Source organism: Diabrotica virgifera, chromosome 5 (assembly GCF_917563875.1).
Source record: "Diabrotica virgifera virgifera chromosome 5, PGI_DIABVI_V3a".
Lineage (NCBI taxonomy): Eukaryota > Metazoa > Arthropoda > Insecta > Coleoptera > Chrysomelidae > Diabrotica > Diabrotica virgifera.
Window position 1 is genome coordinate 143503609 of NC_065447.1, and position 24182 is coordinate 143527790.

Below are 24182 nucleotides of genomic sequence, written 5' to 3' on the forward strand. Positions count from 1 at the left end.
ATATGCGCATATATATGCATTACTTTTACTACAAATATGCAGGTATTTTTTCTAAATTTGTCTAAATATGCAAATGCATATTAAAAATACTCAAAAATAAAACAATATATTAAGTCGTAAGATCTTCAGAAAAGTTGCCTTCAAAAATACGTACAACTTTCCTCAAACAATCGAAGCCCTCATTTTTTTCTAAAACATTTTTTAATTTATTTCTAATTGTAATCCCTGTATTTTCGGGAATTTTTTGACAATGAGCAGAAAAAGTGTTAACAAGATTAACCGAATCACTTAATTGCAAATTCCTTTGTTCTAATGACTTTATAAGATCTGGTAAAAAACTAAAATTAACTTTTATGAACATAAGTTCTTTAGCAATTTGTACGTTACTTAAAGAACAAAGTACGTTACTTAAGCTGAAGAACAAAAGCGGAATTGTTTACAATTTGATGGATTTTTGTATTTTGATGCTTCTCTCTATGTCCGTCTTTATAGAAGTAAAAGCGAATTTGTCGAATAAAAACACTCTTTCCAGAAAAATTTCTTTTGTGGAACATGATGCTTTTGTTTGTCAGTTCCTCATTTAAAAAATGAAATGTGAAAATGAATGTAACTTACGATTTTGGAACAGGCCTTGCAAAATACTTTGTCTTCACTTAGCTTTAACTCGGGAAAACACTTTATCCAAGCACTTTTTTGAATGGTAGACATATTTAAATTTAATATATACCAATCACTTCAAAAACACTAAATACGATACAACGTTTACTTTAAAAAAATGTTGGCCGGAAACTGACAAAATAATTATTAGACCCTTAAAAGCAGGTAGGTACCTACGACTTGCTACGCTAATAAAATAATATTTTTCTGGGAACACCCATAATTGTTAAATTCAGGTAGTAATGGGAAAGTCCAGATGAGCGATAGATAGATAAATAACGAGCTCGTTCATATCGAAGTTATAAAATTCCAACTAAGAGAGGAAAATTTTAAACTTTTATATAATTTATTTTTAAAATATGCAAAATAAATTGTGTTTAGCTTAAATATGCAATGTTGTGTTTGTTGTCTGAAAATATGCAATATATGCATCTATATGCGCTTTGCATATATTCCGCTCTCTAGACATGAACAAAAAAGTCTCTGTATTTGAAATTGGAAGTTTCAAGAACCATGCTTTGGCAGTAGATCTTACATAACTTGAAGGATGCAAATGTTTCAACAACTCTTGATATAATTTTGAAAAATAAACTTGATGAGGGTTATCCCAATATCACAACAGGACTACAAATATTTCTAACTATCCCAGTATCAGTTGCTTCGGGGAAAGAAGTTTTAGCAAATTAAAAATAGTAAAAAACTATCTAAGACATTCAATGGAGCAACAAAGGCTCACTGATTTAAGCATCATAGCTATTGAGCACAAATGTGAATCTTCCATTAGTTTTGATGACGTAATACAAGTATTTGCTTCTAAAAAAAGCTAAAATACAATTACCTTTGTGAGGTGGTTTATGAGTAAAGAAAGTTAGTATACCTAGCCCTATTTTTTGTGGATTTGCCGTAATGAAATATATAATAATGTTGCAAATTAGTAATAACTAAGTATATTTTTGAAACTCAAAATGTACAATTAAATTCATTCCTTCCAATAAAACTGTATGTACTATTTTTTTTTATTTACCTACACCTATGCATACATCCATTTTTTCAATAAAGGGGGCGGCAAGTTTAAACTTGCCCACCTTACGGAGTAGCCTAGATCCGGCCCTACTAGGAACCATTACATTATACTAGAGTAAAAAATAGTAAAGGAATAAAATAAGTAGTAAAATATGGTGAACTTTTGAGTTACTCTTAAAAAAACTAGGCTATCCCCCGTTTATTTATGACTGTGTAACCACTTCATATTTTAGGTACATCAATAACCCAAGAGATAAACAACAAGATATCAAAGTGTACGAAGGTGTCAAGTTTCTCAAAGCGGAGTCTATAAACGATCAAAATTGTCAGAGAATCCAATTCGATTTCTCTAAGAAGAACAAAAAGTTTGAGTTCGAGAATTCCAAAAGATTTATGTTTGGTTCCTTGTTATGTTTCACAGATGATAGGTTTAAAACACTACTTTTTGGAAAAATTGTAGACCGAAAGGAAGAATTGCTCAAAAATGGTCAGCTCATCGTTGGATTTAATTCAGATATGGAGTTACCTGCAGGTCTTTATCACAAATCTTTTTTATTGGTAGAGAGCAAAGTATATTTTGAACCTTATTATCAAGTTCTTACTGTTTTAAAAAATATGACAATTGAACATTTTCCAATGGAAAGATATATCATACAAGTGCGTACAGACACAAAACCTCCCCGTTATCTCTCGAATATAGATCACATTTTTACATTTTCACAACCTTATGGATTGAATGAAGCCCAAGATAAAGCATTTCAATCTGCGCTAACCAGGGAATTCGCAATCATACAAGGACCTCCAGGAACGGGTAAAACCTTTCTGGCTTTAAACATTGCTAGAACAATGCTAGAAAATAACGAAGCATGGTATAACGACTCTCCCATGTTAATAGTTTGTTTTACAAATCATGCTTTGGATCAGTTCTTGGAAGGATTGCTGGAAACAACAGATGAGGTAAGTCAACACCGTCTTTTATTACTTTAGTAGTCTTAATGGAAATTATGAAGAAGAATAAAAATGAATTTTTCAATCCGCTAAAAACCTTGCGTTGTTGATACGTACAATTGCCATTGTATAAGTACCGACGAACGAGTCAACATTTCTCCATTTCTTTTATATGTATATTGGGTTATACCAATCTAACATATAAATTAGCAGTATTTTTGTGGCTTAAAATATTTTTTACTTTGAACTTAACATTTTTTATATCAACTAAAAGTTTATTATCCGTAATGCCCGCTACGCCCTTGATTTTGGATAATGATGGTTCTACTAATATACACTTTTTTAGATCATTCGTGTAGGTGGACAATCAAAAAATGAAAAATTAAATGATTACAATCTTCGGAATATAAAAAGAGTTCTAGATTCTCCAAATAGAGCTATCTCTGAAAGACAGTTGGTAGTTAGGAAGATTAAGCGAGATATCGAATCAATAAATAACTATCTAAAGATAATCGCAAAGTATGACACTGTCGTCGATTTTGGTACATTTTCAGGTGTGGTACCAGAATATGCGACATCTTGGTTTGCAACAGCCGAAAATGATCATATTATTAACTGGTTATTTGGAGGCCATAATAGAAAATTTGGAAAAAGACGAGTAAATAATGTTCAAAATAATCAGAATGTAAGTATTATTAATTAGAAATGAATTTATTAGTCAATGAAAAAGTATGCGTTGATAGATGAAAAATATAAATAGATTTTTCTCAAAATTTGTTATATGTTATATAAAAAAATGAAATTTTGGAAAATAAAAAAGATGGGAATATAAATATCCAATACCCCTCCTAAATAGCGGATTATAAGTGCAATTTATAGTTTTCTTTTGTGAAGAACATTTGTGGATATACAATTGTATATGCCCTGTATCTTACTTGATGTGACATAGGGATTCACAAATGCATACAGCGATTAATATTTGAGTATCACTAAGGTAGTTTACACCTACACTTTTCAACTACAGTAAAACCTCCGTTTAGAGGATCGGTACGTATTTTAGGCTGCAATGCTATTCAAATGGGGATTCATTTTTTTCGAATCCTGAGAAAACTAATAAGTATTTTTTTAAAATTTAAACGCAGAATGAAAGATCACGTTATTAGCGAGGGCCGAAAGTCCCTGAGAACTTCTATAATGTTTATTTTAATAAGTTACAGGGGTGAAAAACTAAGAGAAAATTTAGTGTGATTTTTAATTTCAAATATATCATTCAAAATAAACTTTTTATTTATTCTAAGGGACTTTCGGCCCTCGGTAATGATTTAGTCTTTCATTCTGCGTTGAAATTTTTTAAAAATATTTATTGGTTTTTTCAGGATTCGAAAAAAATAAACACAATGCCGTGGTAATATTTTCCAAATCTATCTTTGTCTTACAACGCACTCAGCCGAATATAATATTGTCAGTCAGACACTGACAATCAGTGACAATTTTAAATATTTGACATTGCATCGGGAATATGTTGAGTTATTGATTAAATTTTATTTAAATATAGTGTATTTGATAAATAATTGATTTAAGACGTGAACTTAATAAAAAGTTATTTATTGTGTATTATTTGTGGAAGATCCAAGCAGAGAATACATCAGGATAATATATTCTGTGATCCAAGTATTTTGTTCTTAAAGATGTTCAAAATTGTAAGCGTTCCATAACAATATATTATTAAAAAATCACTTTAACACTTTTCCTCTTTTCTCGATTGAGTATTAGTCTTTGTTGTACAAATAAATTATTACAATCACTGAATACATAGTTGGTGAAAAATTATCACATTTATTAACGTAATTAATAATTTCCAATTATAAAAATAACAGTTATCCAAGAACATTCAAAACCCATCTCTTTAAATTAATGATGACATTTTCAAGTAGAATGACATTTAGTAATGTTTACATATCCATACCAGTGTGAATTTTACTACGCGTAATTTGCCGTGTAAAGACAGAAAAAGTAGGGATACACGTAAAATATTTGCGAATTATGTACCCATAGCCCCGAAAGATCGTTTAACCGAAATGGCTGACAGTTTCAATAATTTTGTCAATAACAAGTGAATTTAAAAAGGAAATTTATTTAAGGAAAATGTACATGTTTAGAGTGTTTATTTAAAGAAATTTTCTATTTTATTTTGTGTTTTCCTTTGACAACGATGTTTTGTAGCTATAAATCCCAATACTATGTACTTTGATACAAGAAAACTACAAGAAACAATGTTATTTTTAACCGAAATTGTTGATATCCGAAACGGCCTCCCCCAATTATTTCGGTTAATGGAGGTTTAACTGTATATCTATCTTTAGTATCTCGAGGTTTTACCTCTCGTCAGGGAGACTTTGTAAGAACTCGATAAAGCTGAACTGACCTTATTGTGTTCGGAGTTGGGATAGTGTGTAAAGGTACGTATCCATACGTGGGTGCTCCGTTCTCGGTGTAGCTGCTCACATGGATACAGTATGCACTCCCATACATATACACTGCGAGGCATAATTTAAGGATATAGAAAATTATGCCTCATTTTCATAGTTGATTTTTTCGTGAACAGATTAATGGATTCCGCTAATGTTTTTTTATTATTTTAGATTTTTCTTTAGTGTTTACAGATTTGTGCAAAGGTTTACTCAAACCTATTTTTTGTACTTATACTGGGTGGAAGAAAAGAAATGTTTTTCTTACGTTAAGTTTGAGACACCCTGTAGGGAGGACGAGGTACAAGTGTGAGCATACATTAGAGTCTTACGGTAGTCTTAAGGTATGTATACAGGGTGGTGAATCGTAAAACGGGCCATAGGAAACTCAATGTAAAATTCTAAACTGTTGAATTCCTGCTTCCCTAATTATTTGACATTAAAAGTCATGAGAACTTATTTGTAGAGGATTGAAATATGTATTAAAAACAAAAGTTACAATTGTTCTACGATTTAAACACATTCCAAAATTTTGAAAAATATAGTGTATTTACCGCAGTAGGTATGTGTGGGCACGTTAGGCCACACGTTACTATTTAATTGACAGTCTGCACACTATTGACTGAAGAAAATATCTTTATTATTAACACATTCCCTTTAACTAAGGGTATCTTATCAACTTTATTGGGTTTTAAACAATAAATGATAAAAGAAATAAAAAATTGACAGTTTAAATTGTTAATATAATAATTTCATTGTCATCAAATGCAACCTTATACACATTATTGAACTGTGTGTGGCCTAACTCTGGCGTATTACTCTGAAAATTGTATTATATTATTACAAAATTTTGAATAATTATTGTTCGTAGAACAATTATAATAGTTGTTTTCAATACAAATTTCAATCCTCTACAAATAGTTTCTTATGACTTTTGATGTAAAATAAATAGAGAAGCAGGAATTCAACAGTCTAGAATTTTACATTGAGTTTCCTATGGCCCGTTTTCCAATTCACCACCCGGTAGATATGAGGGCCGCGCACTTCGCGCCTTATGTACGCCGTGCGTTCTTGGCGCCGACAGAAGTTGGATCGTGTGCGCACCGTTTGTGTGCCACTTGAAAATACGTACTAACGCGTACTAATCTAAAGGCGGGTATACATATGCGCTCTGCTCGGTGTGCGAGCCGCTCGCGCGCAGCATATTTGTTAGATTAGTACGTGTTTTCAAGTGGCACACAAACGGCTCGCACACGGCGCACCACGATCTAACTTCTGTCGGCTTTTCAACAAATGCTTTGATGGTTCGCAATACGTATTTGGACGGGTTTGCGAGTGGTTTGTTGGTTTTGATGTTTACCGTGGAAAGTGAAAATGAGATGATGACATTGAATATATTTAAACATGTTAGCTTGCAACCCCCAACTTGCAACCAACTTGCAACCAACTTGCAACCAATTTGCAACCAACTTGCAACCAATCGGAATGAAACCAAACACTTCTCGATGAGAATAGGAGAAGCTACTCCCGACGTCGGCCGATATCGAGAAAACGGATCCAATGTAGGCACCCACATTTAATACTAATTATCTACAATTACTAAATGTTCGTAAGTTTCCTCTGGATCGCGGAAGGTTCGTCAAAATGAAAAATTTTAACGAACATTAACCGCGCCACGAACGCGGGGCGCTCAGACGGCGCGGAGTTCGCGTCGCGGAGTTCGCGTCGCGGATATGTATTTCCGCCTTTACGAACCCGCCACAAACGCGTACCGCACACACGGCGCGAAGTGTTCGGCGCGCATATCTATACGTACCTTTATATTTTGTGAACATAAACGAACTGAGTGTTAAAAGAACAAAAATGTCTGTAATGTACCTCTCGCTATATAAAGAGCTTCCACCAAATCCGTACTTACTCTCAAAGAAATTCCACCCCAAAACATCACAGAGCCTCTAATCTCGTCTCTCTTATGCCGCATCCGCATTGTTAAATTTTTCGTGTGTTTTGAACTAATGGTTCGTCGCAAATTTTTACCAGTGAGGACGCGGTGCTCTACCAGCGAAAATTTATTTATCCTTCATTGTGCGTGCCTGCTCAGGTTCTGTGGAGTAAATCACAAATCATTTGATTTCGCTCGAATACTGACAACCGATGGATCGTGTTCGTTGTGTGCGACGAAAATTCTTGCGTTCGATTTATGCGACGAACACGTCCACATTAGCACAATTTACTTCGACGACGCAAATATTTACGTTTACCTCACCACGATATTAACACAAACCAGTATAGGATCAGAACCAACTTCGAATTAAAAGAACTCTACAATGACACCGATATTGTCCAAGAAATTAAATCACAGCGACTAAGATGGGCAGGCCACCTGCACAGACTTCATAACGAGAGACTTGTAAGACTGGTATGGGAGGAGATTGCTACAGGCAAAAGACCACTCGAACGTCCCAGAATGCGATGGAGAGATAACATCCAAGCAGATCTCCGAAAAATGAACATCCCATTTGACCCTAGGTTGATGGAAGATCGAACAAATTGGAAGAAAGTTGTACAGTCAGCCAGGACCCACCCAGGGTTGTAGCGCTACGTGATGATGAACGAATGAAATATTTACGACGAACAGCTCGTTCGACGCAAATGTTTACCAATGTGGATGCGGCATTATGTTGCGCAGTGCATACCGCTTACCTGGTCGTCGATAACAACTGTTTACGTTATATGCCATTCTGTTTTTAAAGTTTTGGTAACTGTTATTTTTTATTGTTAAGAGGATCGGAACGTATTTTCGGCTGCAATGCTATTCAAATGGGGATTCATTTTTTTCAAATCCTGAGAAAACTAATAAGTATTTTGGAAAAATTTAAACGCAGAATGAAAGATTACGTTATTAGCGAGGGCCGAAAGTCCCTGAGAACTTCTACAATGTTTATTTTAATAAGTTACAGGGGTGAAAAAACTAAGAGAAAATTTAGTGTGATTTTTAAATTCAAATATCTCATTCAAAATAAACTTTTTATTTATTCTAAGGGACTTTCGGCCCTCGGTAATAATTTAGTCTTTCATTCTGCATTTAAATTTTTCAAAAATATTTATTGGTTTTTTCAGGATTTGAAAAAAATTAACACAATGCCGTGGTAATATTTTCCAAATCTGTCTTTGTCTTACAACGCACTCAACCGAATATAATATTGTCAGCATATATTGTCAGTCAGACACTGACAATCAGTGACAATTTTAAATATTTGACATTGCATCGGGAATATTTTGAGAAATTGATTAAATATTATTGATATATAGTGTATTTGATAAATAATTGATTTAAGACGTGAACTTAATAAAAAGTTATTTATTGTGTATTATTTGTGAAAGATCCAAGCAGAGAATACATCAGATATATCCTGTGATCCAAGTATTTTGTTGTTAGAGATGTTCAAAATTGTAAGCGTTCCAAAATAACAACATATTATTAAAAAATCACTTTAACACTTTTCCTCTTTTCTCGATTGATTATTAGTTTTTGTTGTACAAATAAATTATTACAATCACTGAAAACATAGTTAGTGAAAAAATTATCACATTTATTAACTGAATTAATAATTTGCAATTATAAAAATAACAGTTATCCAAGAACATTCAAAAGCCATCTCTTTAAATTAATTATGACATTTTCAAGTAGAATGACATTCTAGTAATGTTTACATATCCACACCAGTGTGAATTTTACTACACGTAATTTGCCGTGTAAAGACAGAAAAAGTAGGGATACACGTAAAATATTTGCGAATTATGTACCCATAGCCTTAATTTAGTTTTGTTTCCGTTTACGCTGTGAGCTCGTACATAGAGGGGATATTTATAAATTCGTGAGCGCCAGTAGTGACAAGTCTGTAAACGTTTACCGGAAATTTGACATAAATGTCAAAGTGATTAATTTTAAATTAAAATTAAAAACATTAATTATAAAAAATATTTGTTGATCAAAGCTGTGGTTTATATTTTTACCTTAAATATACTTACGTTTTAAATACTGAATTTGCGTTTTTTAATGTTCTGTAATATGTAATTATAAATTAATCTTGGCGCCATCTACATGATAATTGTGAAAGTATCCGAAGTAAGAAATTAATATTTCATCAATAGAACGTCAAAATGATTAGCAAAATCTTAAAAACATGTTACAATTTAATTACTTTCTAGCGATGTAAATATTAAGCGATAACAATTAAATAATAAATTTAAAAATTACCAGTAAAAGTTGAATTAGTAACCGCTAGGAGCGAAACCAGCGAAGCTCAGAGCCTATATAGTCCAGAAAGCCACTGCGCATCCGCTAGGAAAAATATTCTAATTCGGATTTTTTGCACAATCTTACTCAAAAAGGACTCCTTTTAACAAATTTGCATGTTGCCAGGACCAAAAGGTGGTCAAAAATTTTTTAAACGTTTTTTTTTGTTTTTTTCCTAAAATTATTATTTTTGCATGGAAAAAAGTTTTTTTAGGTTTTTTGGATCATTTCAAACAGAAAAGGTCTTTAGTGACTTTTCTCTAAAAATGATAGTTTTTGACATATAAGCGATTAAAAATTGAAAATTTGCGAAATCGGCCATTTTTAACCCTCAAAAACTATGTGAAAAACTGAAAATTTGAATGTTGCCAAGATAGGTAGATATTCTTTAAACATCGATTGATGAAATCCCGAAGAGTTTTTTGCAATACAATATTCAAAACTCCTTTGTTTTTTAATTGCTAATCAAGCGTGCGAGACACTATTTTCCACCGACAGTATGGTGCAAATGAAAGGAATAAATTCGTTATTTCGTAAACTGGTGACTTTAAGGAAAAATCCCGAAACAGGTCGATTTTTATTTTTAAGTTGTGATATTGTGGCATATATGGTATACTAGTGACGTCATCCGTCTGGGCGTGATGACGTAATCGATGATTTTTTTTAATGAGAATAGGGGTCGTGTGGTAGCTCATTTGAAAGGTTATTCAATTCTCTATTCAGTAATATAAACATTTATGTAAATATTTATACAGGGTGTCCTTCTACGTGTTTTTTTGTCAAATAATTTAATTTAATAAAAATTTGTTGGACACCCTGTATAAACAATTATGTAAATGTTTATATTACTGAATAGAGAATTGAAGAACCTTTCAAATTAACTAGCACATGACCCCTATTCTCATTTAAAAAAATCATCGATTACGTCATCACGTCCAGATGGATGACGTCACTAGTATACCATATATGCCACAATATCGTAACTTAAAAATAAAAATCGACTCGTTTCGGGATTTTTTCTTAAAGTCGCCGGTTTACGAAATAACGAATTTATTCCTTTCATTTGCACCATACTGTCGGTGGAAAATAGTGTCGCGCACACTTGATTAGCAATTAAAAAACAAAGGAGTTTTAAATACTGTATTGCAAAAAATGATGTCGTTATTATATGTATTATATCGATTAAAAAGTATAGAACATGTATTATCCCACAAATATAATATAAGAGTATAAACAGTATTTTATACTTCTATGTTTGTTGGATAAGTTTGTATTACAAATGGGAAGAAAAAGAGAAGATTTGATTTAATTACGTACCTAACCTATTAAAATGATAAATATATAATAAAAATAGCTCATAAAAATAAAATATAAAGTAGTTTTTGGAAAAGTAGAGTATATATTTCTAAAATATGTGTATAACCAGCAGATGATAGATAAAATATAGGACTAAGTTGTTAAAAATGAACAATTTTTACAATCCTGTTCCTTTGGAAATTGCTGAAACTTACAGATTTAAATGCAGACAGCAAGTAGAAGGAGAATCAGTGCAATAATTTCTATATAAATTGCAATTTTCAAGCACATCTAAAGTCTGCCATAAGGAACCAATTTGTTTTTGGATTATGTTCCAAAAGAATGCAAGCAAGACTATTGGGCACCAGGCACCAGGAATCTAGACTTGGAGGGAGCAGTGGAGATTGCCAGTAGTTTGGAAACTTCTGAAATGGACAGTAATCAATTAAGTTACAATAATTCAATTCATTTTTACAATCTAATAAATCTAGATCAAATTGTATCTAAATTTGTAAATAATCACAATAAATATTTTTAATTATAATAGATTAAAGGTACTATAATATACATATTCTAAAGACAGTGTGATTTATGTAAATACAATTGCAATTTTATACCCTGAAAATATAGGTATGTATACCATTGTAATATTTATAACATGGGGGTGAATCCTTTATATAAATAAATCTTAATGAAAATTCATCAGAAAAACATTTTCTTAAAATTAATGGTATGTAATGGTGATTGTAAACGATTATTCATATTAATAGGGTATTTAAATGCTAGACTAATCATAAAGAATGAGGAAACAGGCAAAGCAATAGGTATTAATGTGATATTCAAAGATCAGTGTGCTCAAAGCAATTGATTAGATAATTAATTAATTAAATTTAATTTTAATGATGCACTTATGATTTAATCACACTATTTAATGCTCTAATCTCAGGGTTTTATATTCTCGTGCTTCAATATCTCCTTTGCTTTACATATGATAAATAAGGTCAAAGACTAACGGAATAAAACACATATATGGTACAAAAACATCTATTGAAATAAATTCACCCTCAAAATATCCTCTAAAAATAATATCTCCTATTCTGATTATTGAAATACTCCTACCACTATCTAAAGTACTTATTGAAATTTGCGTTATGAATAATTCTACAAAAAAAAATAAAACTGTCTCTCGGATGATGAGTTGTCGAAATTCTTGTCTCTGGTCGCCTACAATTTACTCTTAGCAGCCCCCTATGTAGTCAGCAATCTCGCAACAAACTATTGCAAGCCTATTGTCATCAATGACCCCCTACAGATGCACGTATCTTTCAAAAAACAATGCTAGCCTTTTCTCCTCTCAATAAACTGAATCTATTTCTCGTTCCGGCATGCAACGGTGACTCTTGGAATATAAGTAGAACAATATAACTTACAATGCTTTACGTGATGAGCCTCCGTCAGGACACTTATTTCAACAAACTCACAGCTATTCATTTATCTGCCTTACTACTTCAGGAGACTCTCAGAGATCACCACTATTCGACTTGACGATCATTTAACAACTATCATCTAGAATCACATTCGTTTAAAGGCCAGCACTAAACAGTAACGTTGAAAAAATTATTCTACCGTAAAATTAAATTATGTAAAAAAATTATGAAAGTCCACTGACAACGATTCCAAAGAATTAAATTCCAAATTGTCAATGTCAGATTCAACACCAACTTTTCCTACCATTAGAAATTTCCTAAAACTAATTACATGCCAATCGGTTTTTAAGGAGATTACATTCATTTAAATTTCTAAATACAATTGTTCCCTAACCCGGTCTCATTGTCCAAACACATAACCACTTCCTTATCATACTAACTGTACAAAGAAAATACTTAATCCCTATTTAAATTTTGTGTACCTACGGCCATCCAAAGATAATTGACTTTCATTTCTTCGAAATGAATTTTGGTATATTTTTATTATATGTTTTAACTTTTCTAAAATATTAAGATCGAAACCATATTAATTCAAATTTTACATATCTTAACAACTCCCCGCCATTTGATTTGCCGAAAAACTCTGTTATTTATTTAAATGACACAAGTTTTTTTTAGGATCAAATTATTCCATTATGTTACCAAACTCTACTCATGATACTTATAAATGTCGTGAATGTTAAAAATACCCCGTATCTTGCCTGTCTCTATATGCGCTAATTCATAACTATTTACCCCATTTTCCGTATTGACCCTATATGGACCTTCAAATACCGGCATCAATTTAGCACAAATACCATTTTGTAAATTGGACACCCTTAGTGCCCTCACTAAAACTTTATCCCCTTTCTGGAATGTAACCGGCCTTCTTCTTCGGGTCCTCTCTTGCCTTTGGAGATATTTCTCTCCACTTCGTCTCAATCTTCGTTGAACCACCTCGATCACTTCTTCGTATTGTCTGGGGGCGGTGTCTTCCCACGGTCTCGTAGGCATTGTTCCTTTCATTACATAGAAAGGCGTCTCCTTGGTAACCGTATTTGGTGCACAGTTCAAATACGTCTCTATTTCAAACACTTTTCTGTCCCAATGTCGATGATGTTCTTCCGCAGCAATTCTTAGAAATTTTGTGACTTCTTGTATAAAACGCTCTGATGGGTTGCTCTGTGGATGTCGGATGCTTACAAATTTTGTATTTATGCCTCTCTCTCTCTTAATTCCCCTTTAAAACGGTCGTTCCTAAAGTATGTTGCATTGTCCAACAAAATATTGTCTGGTCTTCCCACTGTTTCGATAAAATCGTCTATCTTCCGAAGTATTTCAGCTCCTTTCGTGGTTCTACATGGGTACAGTTTTAAATACTTTGAAAAAACATCCACCATAACTAATATGTGTTTATTCCTCTGTGTTGTTGTTATTAAATCGCTCAACATATCAATGGCGACAATATCCAGTTTCTTCCGAGCTGTGACGTTTTTTGTGATGTTTTCGTTTTTGAAATTCTTACTTTTACACTTTTGGCATGTCTCGCAATTTCGAGTCATCTCTTTGGCTATTGTATAGTCCTTTCGACAAATGTAGTTCTCCCTGAACATAAGCCACACCTTCCTGCTTCCAATGTGTCCGTTGTCACAGTGTAATTTTGCTAAAACTTCTTTTGCCATCTGTTCCTTGATTACATATAGTTCTCTACCATCGACCCTCTTAAAATATAAGTTATCCTCTTGTTCGACCCTTTGCTTTTCTCTTTCATCCAGTTGTTCCTGATTTTCCCTGATCTGAGCCAAAGAAAATAAGCCTGCTTCTTCTCTCATTATGTTCATGCCAACGTGGAGAGTTTTGTGGTCCTCTTTGCGGAATTGTTCATCTCTCGTCAACGCATCAGCCAAGATATTGTCAGTTCCTTTGATATATTTAAATTCAAAATCATACTCTTGAAGTAAAAGAATGCCCCTATGAATTCTATTATTTACCAGCCTATTTTTCATTATATGTATCAAAGCTGCATGGTCTGTTTCAATGGTGAATTTTGCCCCTAGTAGGTAAAACCGTAATTTATTTACACAAAATAACACACTGGCGAACTCTAATTCAGTAACGCTGTACTTTCTCTCATATGTTTTGGTTACACGGGAGACAAAACAGATTGGCACCTCTACATCGTCTTGGATCTGTGATAACACCCCTGCGAATTTTGTTATGGAAGCATCGGTCCGGAGAATGAAAGGTTGATCATATCTTGGGTGGTGTACTCTTACAGCTGTGGAGAAAGCTCCTTTTAAATTTTTGAAAGCCATTTCTTGTTCCGTTCCCCATTTCCACCTAACATTTTTCTTAAGTAATGCTATCAACGGTATTTCTTTTGTGCTGATGTCTGGTATTAGTTTTTTGAAATAGTTTACCATTCCCAAAAATCCCGCAATGTTTTTAAATTGGTTGGCCTAGCGTAGTTATTTATAATTTCGATTCTATCTTCTGCAAGACTAATCCCTTTTGTGTCTAATTTGAATCCTAAATACAGTATTTCCTTTTGGAAAAACTGACACTTTTTAATATTTAATTTCAATCCCGCTTGATCCAGTTCTTCTAGCACAGTGTGAATATGTCGTAGATGGCTTGTTATATCTGGTGAGAAAATTAATAAATCATCTATGTAATGTACAACAAATTCTCCATGCCTATTTAAGATTGTGTTCAATGCGCGAACCAAAGCAGCGCATGCACTCTGTAGGCCAAATGGTACCACCCTAAATCGGTATACCACTCCGTCGATCGAAAAAGCGGTATAATTTCGACATTTCTCTGCCAAAGGTATTAACCAAAAACTATGTTTCAAATCGATTTTGGAAAAAATGTGTGACCCTGTGATTCGTCCAAATATGGCTTCGATGTTCAAAGGCGCTTCGTATTGCGCGATTGTGTGTGAATTAATGTTTCTTGCATCTAAACATAATCGCAAATCACCACTCGATTTTTTAACGCATACTATCGGGTTGATATATGGAGAGTCACATCTTTCTATCACCTTGTCTTCGATCATTTTTTCAATTTCCTGTCCTACGCTTTGCCTGTATTTATACGGGATTGGATATGTCTTGGATTTAAAATTTTCTAAGTTTTTAACTTTAAAAGAATGTTCATAATTTTTAGCCACTCGGCTTTCTTCATTAATCAAATCTCCATAATTTTCTAGAATCTTCTCTACTTCCTTTTCCATGTTTTCTCCACATTTTAATTTTCTTTCATCCTCATTTTGTTCGCATGTATTCACTGTCCATAATATTTCTTCATAAAATTCTGGATTCTCGTCCATTATTGCCATTTCTTCTCTGTCCTCATCCTTTATTTCTTCTTCTGTTTTTTTTATCTTCAATTTCCATTTGGTATCCCGAGCACCATGTTTCTACTGCTTTCATTTCTCTTATGAGAACTTCCTTTTCTTCCTGCTTCCTTTCTGTTTTATCGTCGATTGCCGACAATTCTTCCGTACCTTCGATTTCCTGTCTTTCTCTTGTATCCACCTTGTTTTCCTTCTTTCTTTTTGAACTCTTCTTCTTTTTCTTCCTTCTTTTTTTTTCTGGTTGATTTTTTTCTTGTACTTTCTGTTTTTCCTCTACAGTCATATTGATTTCTTTATGTTTTTCCTGTTCATTTATCTTTTCAACAATTACTTTCCTATCTATTTCCATTTCTTCTTCTATGTTGTCTGGTTCTGCTCTGATTTCCAGTTTATTCTCCGAAAAATTTATGGTGATATGTTTTTCACTCAATTCATCAATTCCCGCTATCATATCATGGTTTAAATCTTCGATCACCACACATTGCATAATATAGTATTTGTCTCCCACTCTGATCCGCACTCCCAAACCTTCATTTACTGTCGTCAATTTTTTGTTGTTTGCACCCACTAAAGCAACCCTAGGAATTTTATACACAAATCTGTCCAAATTTAATTCTTTTACTAGTTTCTTATTGATTAACGATATCTCCGATCCAGAATCAATCAAAATTTTAATCGCTTTATGTTTTATAAATGCATCTAAGAATATTAAATTTGAATTAGAACTTTGTCTTTCATTTCCCGCCAACTGTATAAACTCTCTCGGATGACAAAATATACCGGAGAGTTGTTTATGTTTGTTCAGTGGATGCTTTATTGAAAATCCTGTCTGGATTCATTGCATACATCTTCTTCCTCGTTTTCTATTGTTACATGATTCATCTCCCTTCTATTTTGTCGTTGGAAATTCTGATTGTTTCTACCGTCCCTTTGTTCGTTCGTATTCCTAGTCGGAGGATTTTGTGCATCTCTGTTTCTGTTGTGATTTTCATATGTTCTATTTTTTGCGTGATTCCTGTTATCATAATTTTGTTGTCTATTGTAATTTTGGTATTCTCTCGGCCTATCTTCGTTTGTTGATTGGGCATGTCGGTTTCTCTGGTCATAATTTGATTGATACCTTCTTGCCGGTCCATTATATTGTTCATGTTGTCTTCTGTTTCGCATTTCTCTTCTTTTTGCTTCCCTTACTTGAAGGAATTGGCACAAACTATCAATATCTTGATAGTTTCTCAAAATCACGTGGTCCTCCAGCGTTTCTTCGAAATGTCTGCTTATCATTTCTACCAGTTGTTCGGTAGAGTATTTGTAGTCTAGATATTTGGAATTGTTATATATCTGCAAAGCATATCTTTCTTCCGATATTCCCATTTTCTCGTGATATCTTCCATTCTGTAGCTCTTGGTTAATTTTCCTCTGTTTAACTTTCCCCCAGAAATAGTTGAGAAATTTATTTTCGAAATCTGTCCAATTTTCAAACTCATCTTCTTTACTTTCATACCATAACGCTGCTCCTTCTTTCAGATGGTTTCTAATTGTTTCTTTGCAGTCGTCAAAATATCTAATATGTTGCAATTTGGTTTTCAAATTTTTAACAAATGGTACTGGGTGTGTTTTTCTAATATCCCCTCCAAATTGTATTTTCGCGTCGCTTGTACCAAGGATAATCATTTCCCTTCTTTCTCCACAATTCTGTTGATTCTTGAGTTCCGCAATTTGTTTTTCGTTTTGCTTAAATTTTTCTTCTATTTCTCGCCTGTCTTCTTGTATTGCATTTTCAAATTTGCTTTCTAACTGTTCTAATTCCATCTTCTGCACAGTCTTAATATCCTTCATTTTAGTTTCTATTTCTTCTCGTTGCATCTTCAGTTTCCTTTCTGTTTCTTCTCTAACTTTTTCTAAACAGGCTTTCACTTCATTTTCATATTTTTCCAAACGCTTTTCCAATTTGCCATCATCCTCTTCCAATTTCTGTTCTATTCTCTGTGATATTTCTCTTTGTGTTTCTTCCATTTTTTGTTGTGTTATTTCCATGGCTCGTTTTGCTTCCTGTTGATTTTTCTCTATTTTTTGTTGTGTTTCTTCCATGGCTCGTTTTGATTCCTGTTGATTTTCTTGCATTGTCCTTTTTGTTTCCTGTTGATTTCTATCCATTTGTTGTGATTGGAGTTGCATCAGTTGCAATAGTTTCTCTATTCCTGTTAATTCCTGTTCTTTTCTCTCCATAATCGTTGTATCTCCTTCATTACCCAATCCTTCTTCAACAATTTTTTCCTCTTCTCTGTTATTCTCTCTGCTTTCTTGCATTTTGCTTTGCCTCCTTGTGGTCGACATGTTGTTTCTTTTTGTTACTGTTTTCTTTGTCCCCGCCAAAATGTGAAATTTTACAACACTCTATAAGTTGCAGAACACGACAAATATTTCTCCCCAAATTTAATAAATTTTCGCCACAAATATCAAATATGCAATCAGTAAATTTCAAAATAAATATCAAATGTACGATTGGTAAAAATATTAAATAATTCAATAGCAGTAAATATCAACTACCTACGATCAATCCATAAATCAAAAATATTTTTACACCTGGAAAAATTGTCAAATTATCTCTGGATCACCTGTAGTTATTCCTTATCTCTTTCCCTACCATCAAATGCAAAGCTGCGATATTTTTTAAGCCCCACGTTGGGCGCCAGTTAATGTGATATTCAAAGATCAGTGTGCTCAAAGCAATTGATTAGATAATTAATTAATTAATTAAATTTAATTTTAATGATGCACTTATGATTTAATCACACTATTTAATGCTCTAATCTCAGGGTTTTATATTCTCGTGCTTCAATATCTCCTTTGCTTTACATATGATAAATAAGGTCAAAGACTAACGGAATAAAACACATATATGGTACAAAAACATCTATTGAAATAAATTCACCCTCAAAATATCCTCTAAAAATAATATCTCCTATTCTGATTATTGAAATACTCCTACCACTATCTAAAGTACTTATTGAAATTTGCGTTATGAATAATTCTACAAAAAAAAATAAAACTGTCTCTCGGATGATGAGTTGTCCAAATTCTTGTCTCTGGTCGCCTACAATTTACTCTTAGCAGCCCCCTATGTAGTCAGCAATCTCGCAACAAACTATTGCAAGCCTATTGTCATCAATGACCCCCTACAGATGCACGTATCTTTCAAAAAACAATGCTAGCCTTTTCTCCTCTCAATAAACTGAATCTATTTCTCGTTCCGGCATGCAACGGTGACTCTTGGAATATAAGTAGAACAATATAACTTACAATGCTTTACGTGATGAGCCTCCGTCAGGACACTTATTTCAACAAACTCACAGCTATTCATTTATCTGCCTTACTACTTCAGGAGACTCTCAGAGATCACCACTATTCGACTTGACGATCATTTAACAACTATCATCTAGAATCACATTCGTTTAAAGGCCAGCACTAAACAGTAACGTTGAAAAAATTATTCTACCGTAAAATTAAATTATGTAAAAAAATTATGAAAGTCCACTGACAACGATTCCAAAGAATTAAATTCCAAATTGTCAATGTCAGATTCAACACCAACTTTTCCTACCATTAGAAATTTCCTAAAACTAATTACATGCCAATCGGTTTTTAAGGAGATTACATTCATTTAAATTTCTAAATACAATTGTTCCCTAACCCGGTCTCATTGTCCAAACACATAACCACTTCCTTATCATACTAACTGTACAAAGAAAATACTTAATCCCTATTTAAATTTTGTTTACCTACGGCCATCCAAAGATAATTGACTTTCATTTCTTCGAAATGAATTTTGGTATATTTTTATTATATGTTTTAACTTTTCTAAAATATTAAGATCGAAACCATATTAATTCAAATTTTACATATCTTAACAGTATACATGGAGAAAATAAAAGAAGCAACAATGGCTTCAGACTGTTACAATAGGGCTTTTCATTGACTGTCATTTGTTTCGAGCTCCTATCATATGTTGTATAATTGGTGTATAGGGCTTTTCATCGATTGTCATTTGTTTCGAGATTCTGTCATGTGTCACATAATATTAATATATCTATGTCATACGTCTTTGGTTTGTATCATTGATATATACCAATAACTTACGACGTAGATAAACTAATATTATGTGACACATGACAGAAGCTCGAAACAAATGACTGTGAATGAAAAGCCCTATTATAGGGCTTTTCATCTATTGTCATTTGTTTCGAGCTGCTGTCATGTCACATAATATTAATATATCTACGTCATACGTCTTTGGTTTGTATCATTGTTTTATACCAATAACATATGTCAGAGGACAAAAAAAATAAGTTAAAATGTTGATTGGAAAAGTTTGATGTACACTTCCAAGGAAAAGAAAATATTGCATATGAAAGGTATAAATTCTTTACTTACAAACAAGACCCAGGACAACCAACCAATAATTTCATAACCGAGTTGAAGAAAAGGGCAGGTAATTGCAAATTGGGAAAGCTTCAAGATAGTCTTATTGTAACAATGATTATATGTGGCATTAAGAACAATGAAATACGAGAAAGACTTATTACAAGAAGATGGTCTTACATTGGAGAAAGCAATCGAACTTTTGCCAGGTAAAGAGTCATCCAGAGCCAGAAGTGAAATGATGAGAGTAGGAGCCTCGAGTAATGTAATAGAAGTGGAAGCAGACAACAAATCAGGTAATCGTTATCAAGGTGGTGGGAAGGAGAAACATCAAGAGGTCAGAGGAGATCAGGAGGAGTCATAATATACAAAATTGTAATAAATGTGGTTAAAGGTCGCATCGAATAAATAATTGTCCAGCCTTACTCCTATACTCCTTAGTATAAGAACTGCGTATATTAAAATATTTGCAGCGCAGTGTGGTTAGACTGACCTCTAACGGGGAATGACGAAATGAGTGAAAATAATTTCGTTATGATTCAATTCAGTCTCCTTGCATAGCCTCTTTGAAAAAGGGTAGACCCCGAAACACGGTGTCAGAGGATGGCAAGAGACTCGAAATGAATCAAAACGAAAACGATTATTTTCTTTTCTATTAAACAATTTCTGCAAATTACTCATGGTATCACGATAAATCGTTTTTCCGATTATATTTTCCACTTCCAGGGGGTCGTGTTTGGTATCATTTGATACCATATAATTATATTCATAACACATATTTTTCATTTTTTCGATCCGATGTTCATTTCGCGAAATATTCAACGGTTCCGCTACTTTTGTGTTAGGACACCCTATACCTATATAAAGTTGATGAAATAAAAATAAATATATTATGTAGTGAATTATCATTAAAATTTAAAAAACCTACAAAATGAAACTTTATAACAACTTACATAACTTTATAACAGTAGTTTCGGAAATGTAATAATGAATTAACCGAATGTAATTTTCAAAAAATCAAAATACCTACTTTACTTTTTTTAAGGCAAAAAAATTCATGTCGAAATAGTTTTAATTTTATTTCGTAATGGGAAAGTACATCATGTGACACCTCATTTAAAATCGTTTGAAATACTGATTACAAAAATGTATAATACGTACATGCGCAAAATTTTGGTCAAATGCTTTTTAAACACATTCATTTTTTTTTCGAATCCTGAGAAAACTAATACACACGAGAATGTTTGAAAAATATAATCGCAGAATAATAAATTATTACCGAGGGCCGAAAGTCCATTAGAATAAACCAAAAGTTTCGTTTGAATGATATATTTGAAATTAACACGCTGACGGACAGAACGTCTATAGACGTCTAATTTCCATTGATTGTAATTTGACACAACGTCAATAGACGTTGCATTTTCCCCTATTCTACTTTGCAAAATACATAAGTGTCACAACACTTGTTTATACATTTGACGCACTGTCCGTCAACGTGTTAAAAATCATACTCAATTTTCTCATTTTTTCACCCCTGTAACTTATTAAAATAAACATTATAGAAGTTTTCAGGGACTTTCGACCCTCGGTAATAATGTAATCTTGCATTTTGCGTTTAAATTTTTCAAAAATACCTAGTTTTCTCAGGATTATAAACAAAATAAATGCATTTAAAAAGCTTTGGACCGACATTTTGCACAAGTATTGCCTATACATTTTTGTAATCAGTATCTCAAAAGCTTTTAAATGAGGCGTCACATCACATACTTTCCCATATGAAGTTTAAAATTTAATTTATTACCATAATTTTATAGGTGGATGATTTCATTCCGCGACATAAATGACTCTATCGTACTCGTGGAGAAATACTCACTTCTGTCAAACGTGATAGAAAATAAACTTATATAATATATAAGACATACATTTTCCATAAAACTCTCGAAAGTAGAATTGGTACCTATTTACTGCAACATCGTTGATTTGTATCGGACACACTGAAAAATCGCATCACTTGTTTTGAATGCTTTCAGAAATTAAATTTGATTCAAGATTAGTAGGTCTCATAGTATGATCTATCTGATAAGATGTACCTTGTACATATTTATTATCATCAGTACTATATTAATATTATCAGTAGTAATTGCACAAGAGCTCTGAAATTATTGAATTTTTCCCGAGTGACAATTTGACAGTTTTAATTTCACGAGCCGAAGGCGAGTGAAATTATGTCGAAAGTGTCACGAGAGCAAAAATTCTATATTAATTTCAGAGGTCGAGTGCAATTTGTTGCGATTATTTCATGAATGAAACTGTTCAAAACCAAAATTTTATTGTAATTTATTTATGTAAGTACCATTAAACACACAGTTTTTATAAATATTTGACGATTGAAAGTCATCACTTTTATAATTTTTAAAACATTAATTGTCATTAATGTCACTGAATGTATTTTTTCGTAGCAACGAAGGGCATCTGACGTAATATACTTAGGTAACGACGGGAGATTATCAAAAATTATCGATTTAATTCAGATTTCTGTAGCTTTCTATTGGTCAGAATCTCCTATGAATGAAATAATCACTCAAATTACGTTGATTTTTAAAAAAATAATCAGTTATATTGCGACATTTGAATTTTTTTACTTTTTAAGTTCTCGGTAGACGCTTCTGATTCTTTTCGTTTATTGTTTATTTGACATCTTATAACACTTCGTAAATCACAAACTATATTAATATAAAAAAGAAGAATAAACTCACAATACTATTTATCACGCTATCAATTTACAAGCTAAGATGTGTACGAATCAGTATTATATTAAGGCGGAGACAGATATCCGCGCCGTGTGTGCGCCACGCGTTCGTGGCGCGGTTATTGTTCGTTAAAATTTTTCATTTTGACGATCCAGAGGAAACTTACGAACGTTTAGTAATTGTAGATAATCATGTCTCTGTCCTGTACTTCTACTACATCTTATTTTGGTATTGTTCTGAAACTATTTTCTTGTGTCATCTTATGCAATTTACTATTTTATGTGGAATAAGCTACAGTTTGGGAACATTTCGGGAACTACCTTTTTCGCTTCCTGGCAACACAAATATAATGGTAGGGGAGCCCAAGCGGGGATTTTTGCAGTTACTCAAGCGCGTCAGAATATCATATGGGGAGAAACGTGGTACCATGCAGATGTACCTCCACCATATATTGGCTCTTAACACAGGGGAGTTCGTTCAGGGGGGCCCGAAAAAAAATCTATCCTTAAAATATTCGAAATTGTCAGATTAAGATAAGGTAAGTTAAGTACATGCAAAAGAGTCTATATTTAAAAAATATGACGATTTGAGCGGGGCGTACGGAAATGGGCGAGTCAAAAAGTTTCACAAAAAAAAGCGAATATTTCGCGAAATGAACGTCAGATTGAAAAACTAAAAACTACGTGTTCAATATTTTTCAAAAATCTATCGAAAAATACCAAACTTGACCCCCCACGAAGAGGGGTGGGGGGTAAATTTAAAATTTTAAATACAAATCCCGCGATCTTTCGCAAAATAAACATCATATCGAAAAACTGCAAAATACACTTTATCAATGTTTTTGAAAAATCTATCGAATGGTTCCAAACACGACCCCCCACGGAGGTGAGGTGGGGGTTACTTTAAAATCTTAAATGGTAGACCCCGTTTCTTATTGCAGATTTGGATTGTTTGTATAAAAATAAACAACTTTTATTCGAAACATTTTTTTGAATTATGGATAGATGGCGCTATCATCGGAAAAAAGATTGTTGGAAATGGAAAATTAAATTAAAAAATGGGAAGTCCCCACTAAAATGGCAAATTTTTCTTAACTTTTTTGGTTTTAGGACCTAATAATCACAACCCAATAGGTCCCCAAAGCGCTCGAGTGACTGCACATTTAGCATACTTTGCTCCCCTACCATAATATATCTGCTTGTTCCTACAACCAGAAACAAAATTAGAGAACTATAGGTACTTCCAAGTCATGCGATACCTTTTTCGTTTTCCGGTGACACAATTGTAATGTATCTGCTTGTTTCAACTGCGTAGCTTCACTAGAAACGAAATTAGAGAACTATAGGTTCTTCCAAGCCCTGTGTTAATTTTTCGCTTTCCGGTGACCCAATTATAATATATCTGCTTGTTCCAACTCAGTTGCTTCACCAGAAGCGAAGTTAGGAAACTATAGGCTCTTCCAAGATGTGCGTTACCTTTTTCGCTTTCCGACTACAC

At 33.1% G+C, this 24182-nt stretch overlaps 1 protein-coding gene across 2 annotated transcripts in view; it reads left to right on the plus strand.

Moving 5' to 3' along the window:
- The window catches only part of LOC126884457 (NFX1-type zinc finger-containing protein 1-like), a 297539-nt gene that overhangs the window by 87892 nt on the left and 185465 nt on the right, over positions 1 to 24182 (plus strand). For both annotated transcript variants that reach the window (XM_050650391.1, XM_050650392.1), the window contains exons 5-6: positions 1914 to 2637; positions 2975 to 3313. In XM_050650391.1, the coding sequence (XP_050506348.1) occupies positions 1914 to 2637; positions 2975 to 3313 (1063 nt within the window). The remainder of the gene's footprint in view (positions 1 to 1913; positions 2638 to 2974; positions 3314 to 24182) is intronic.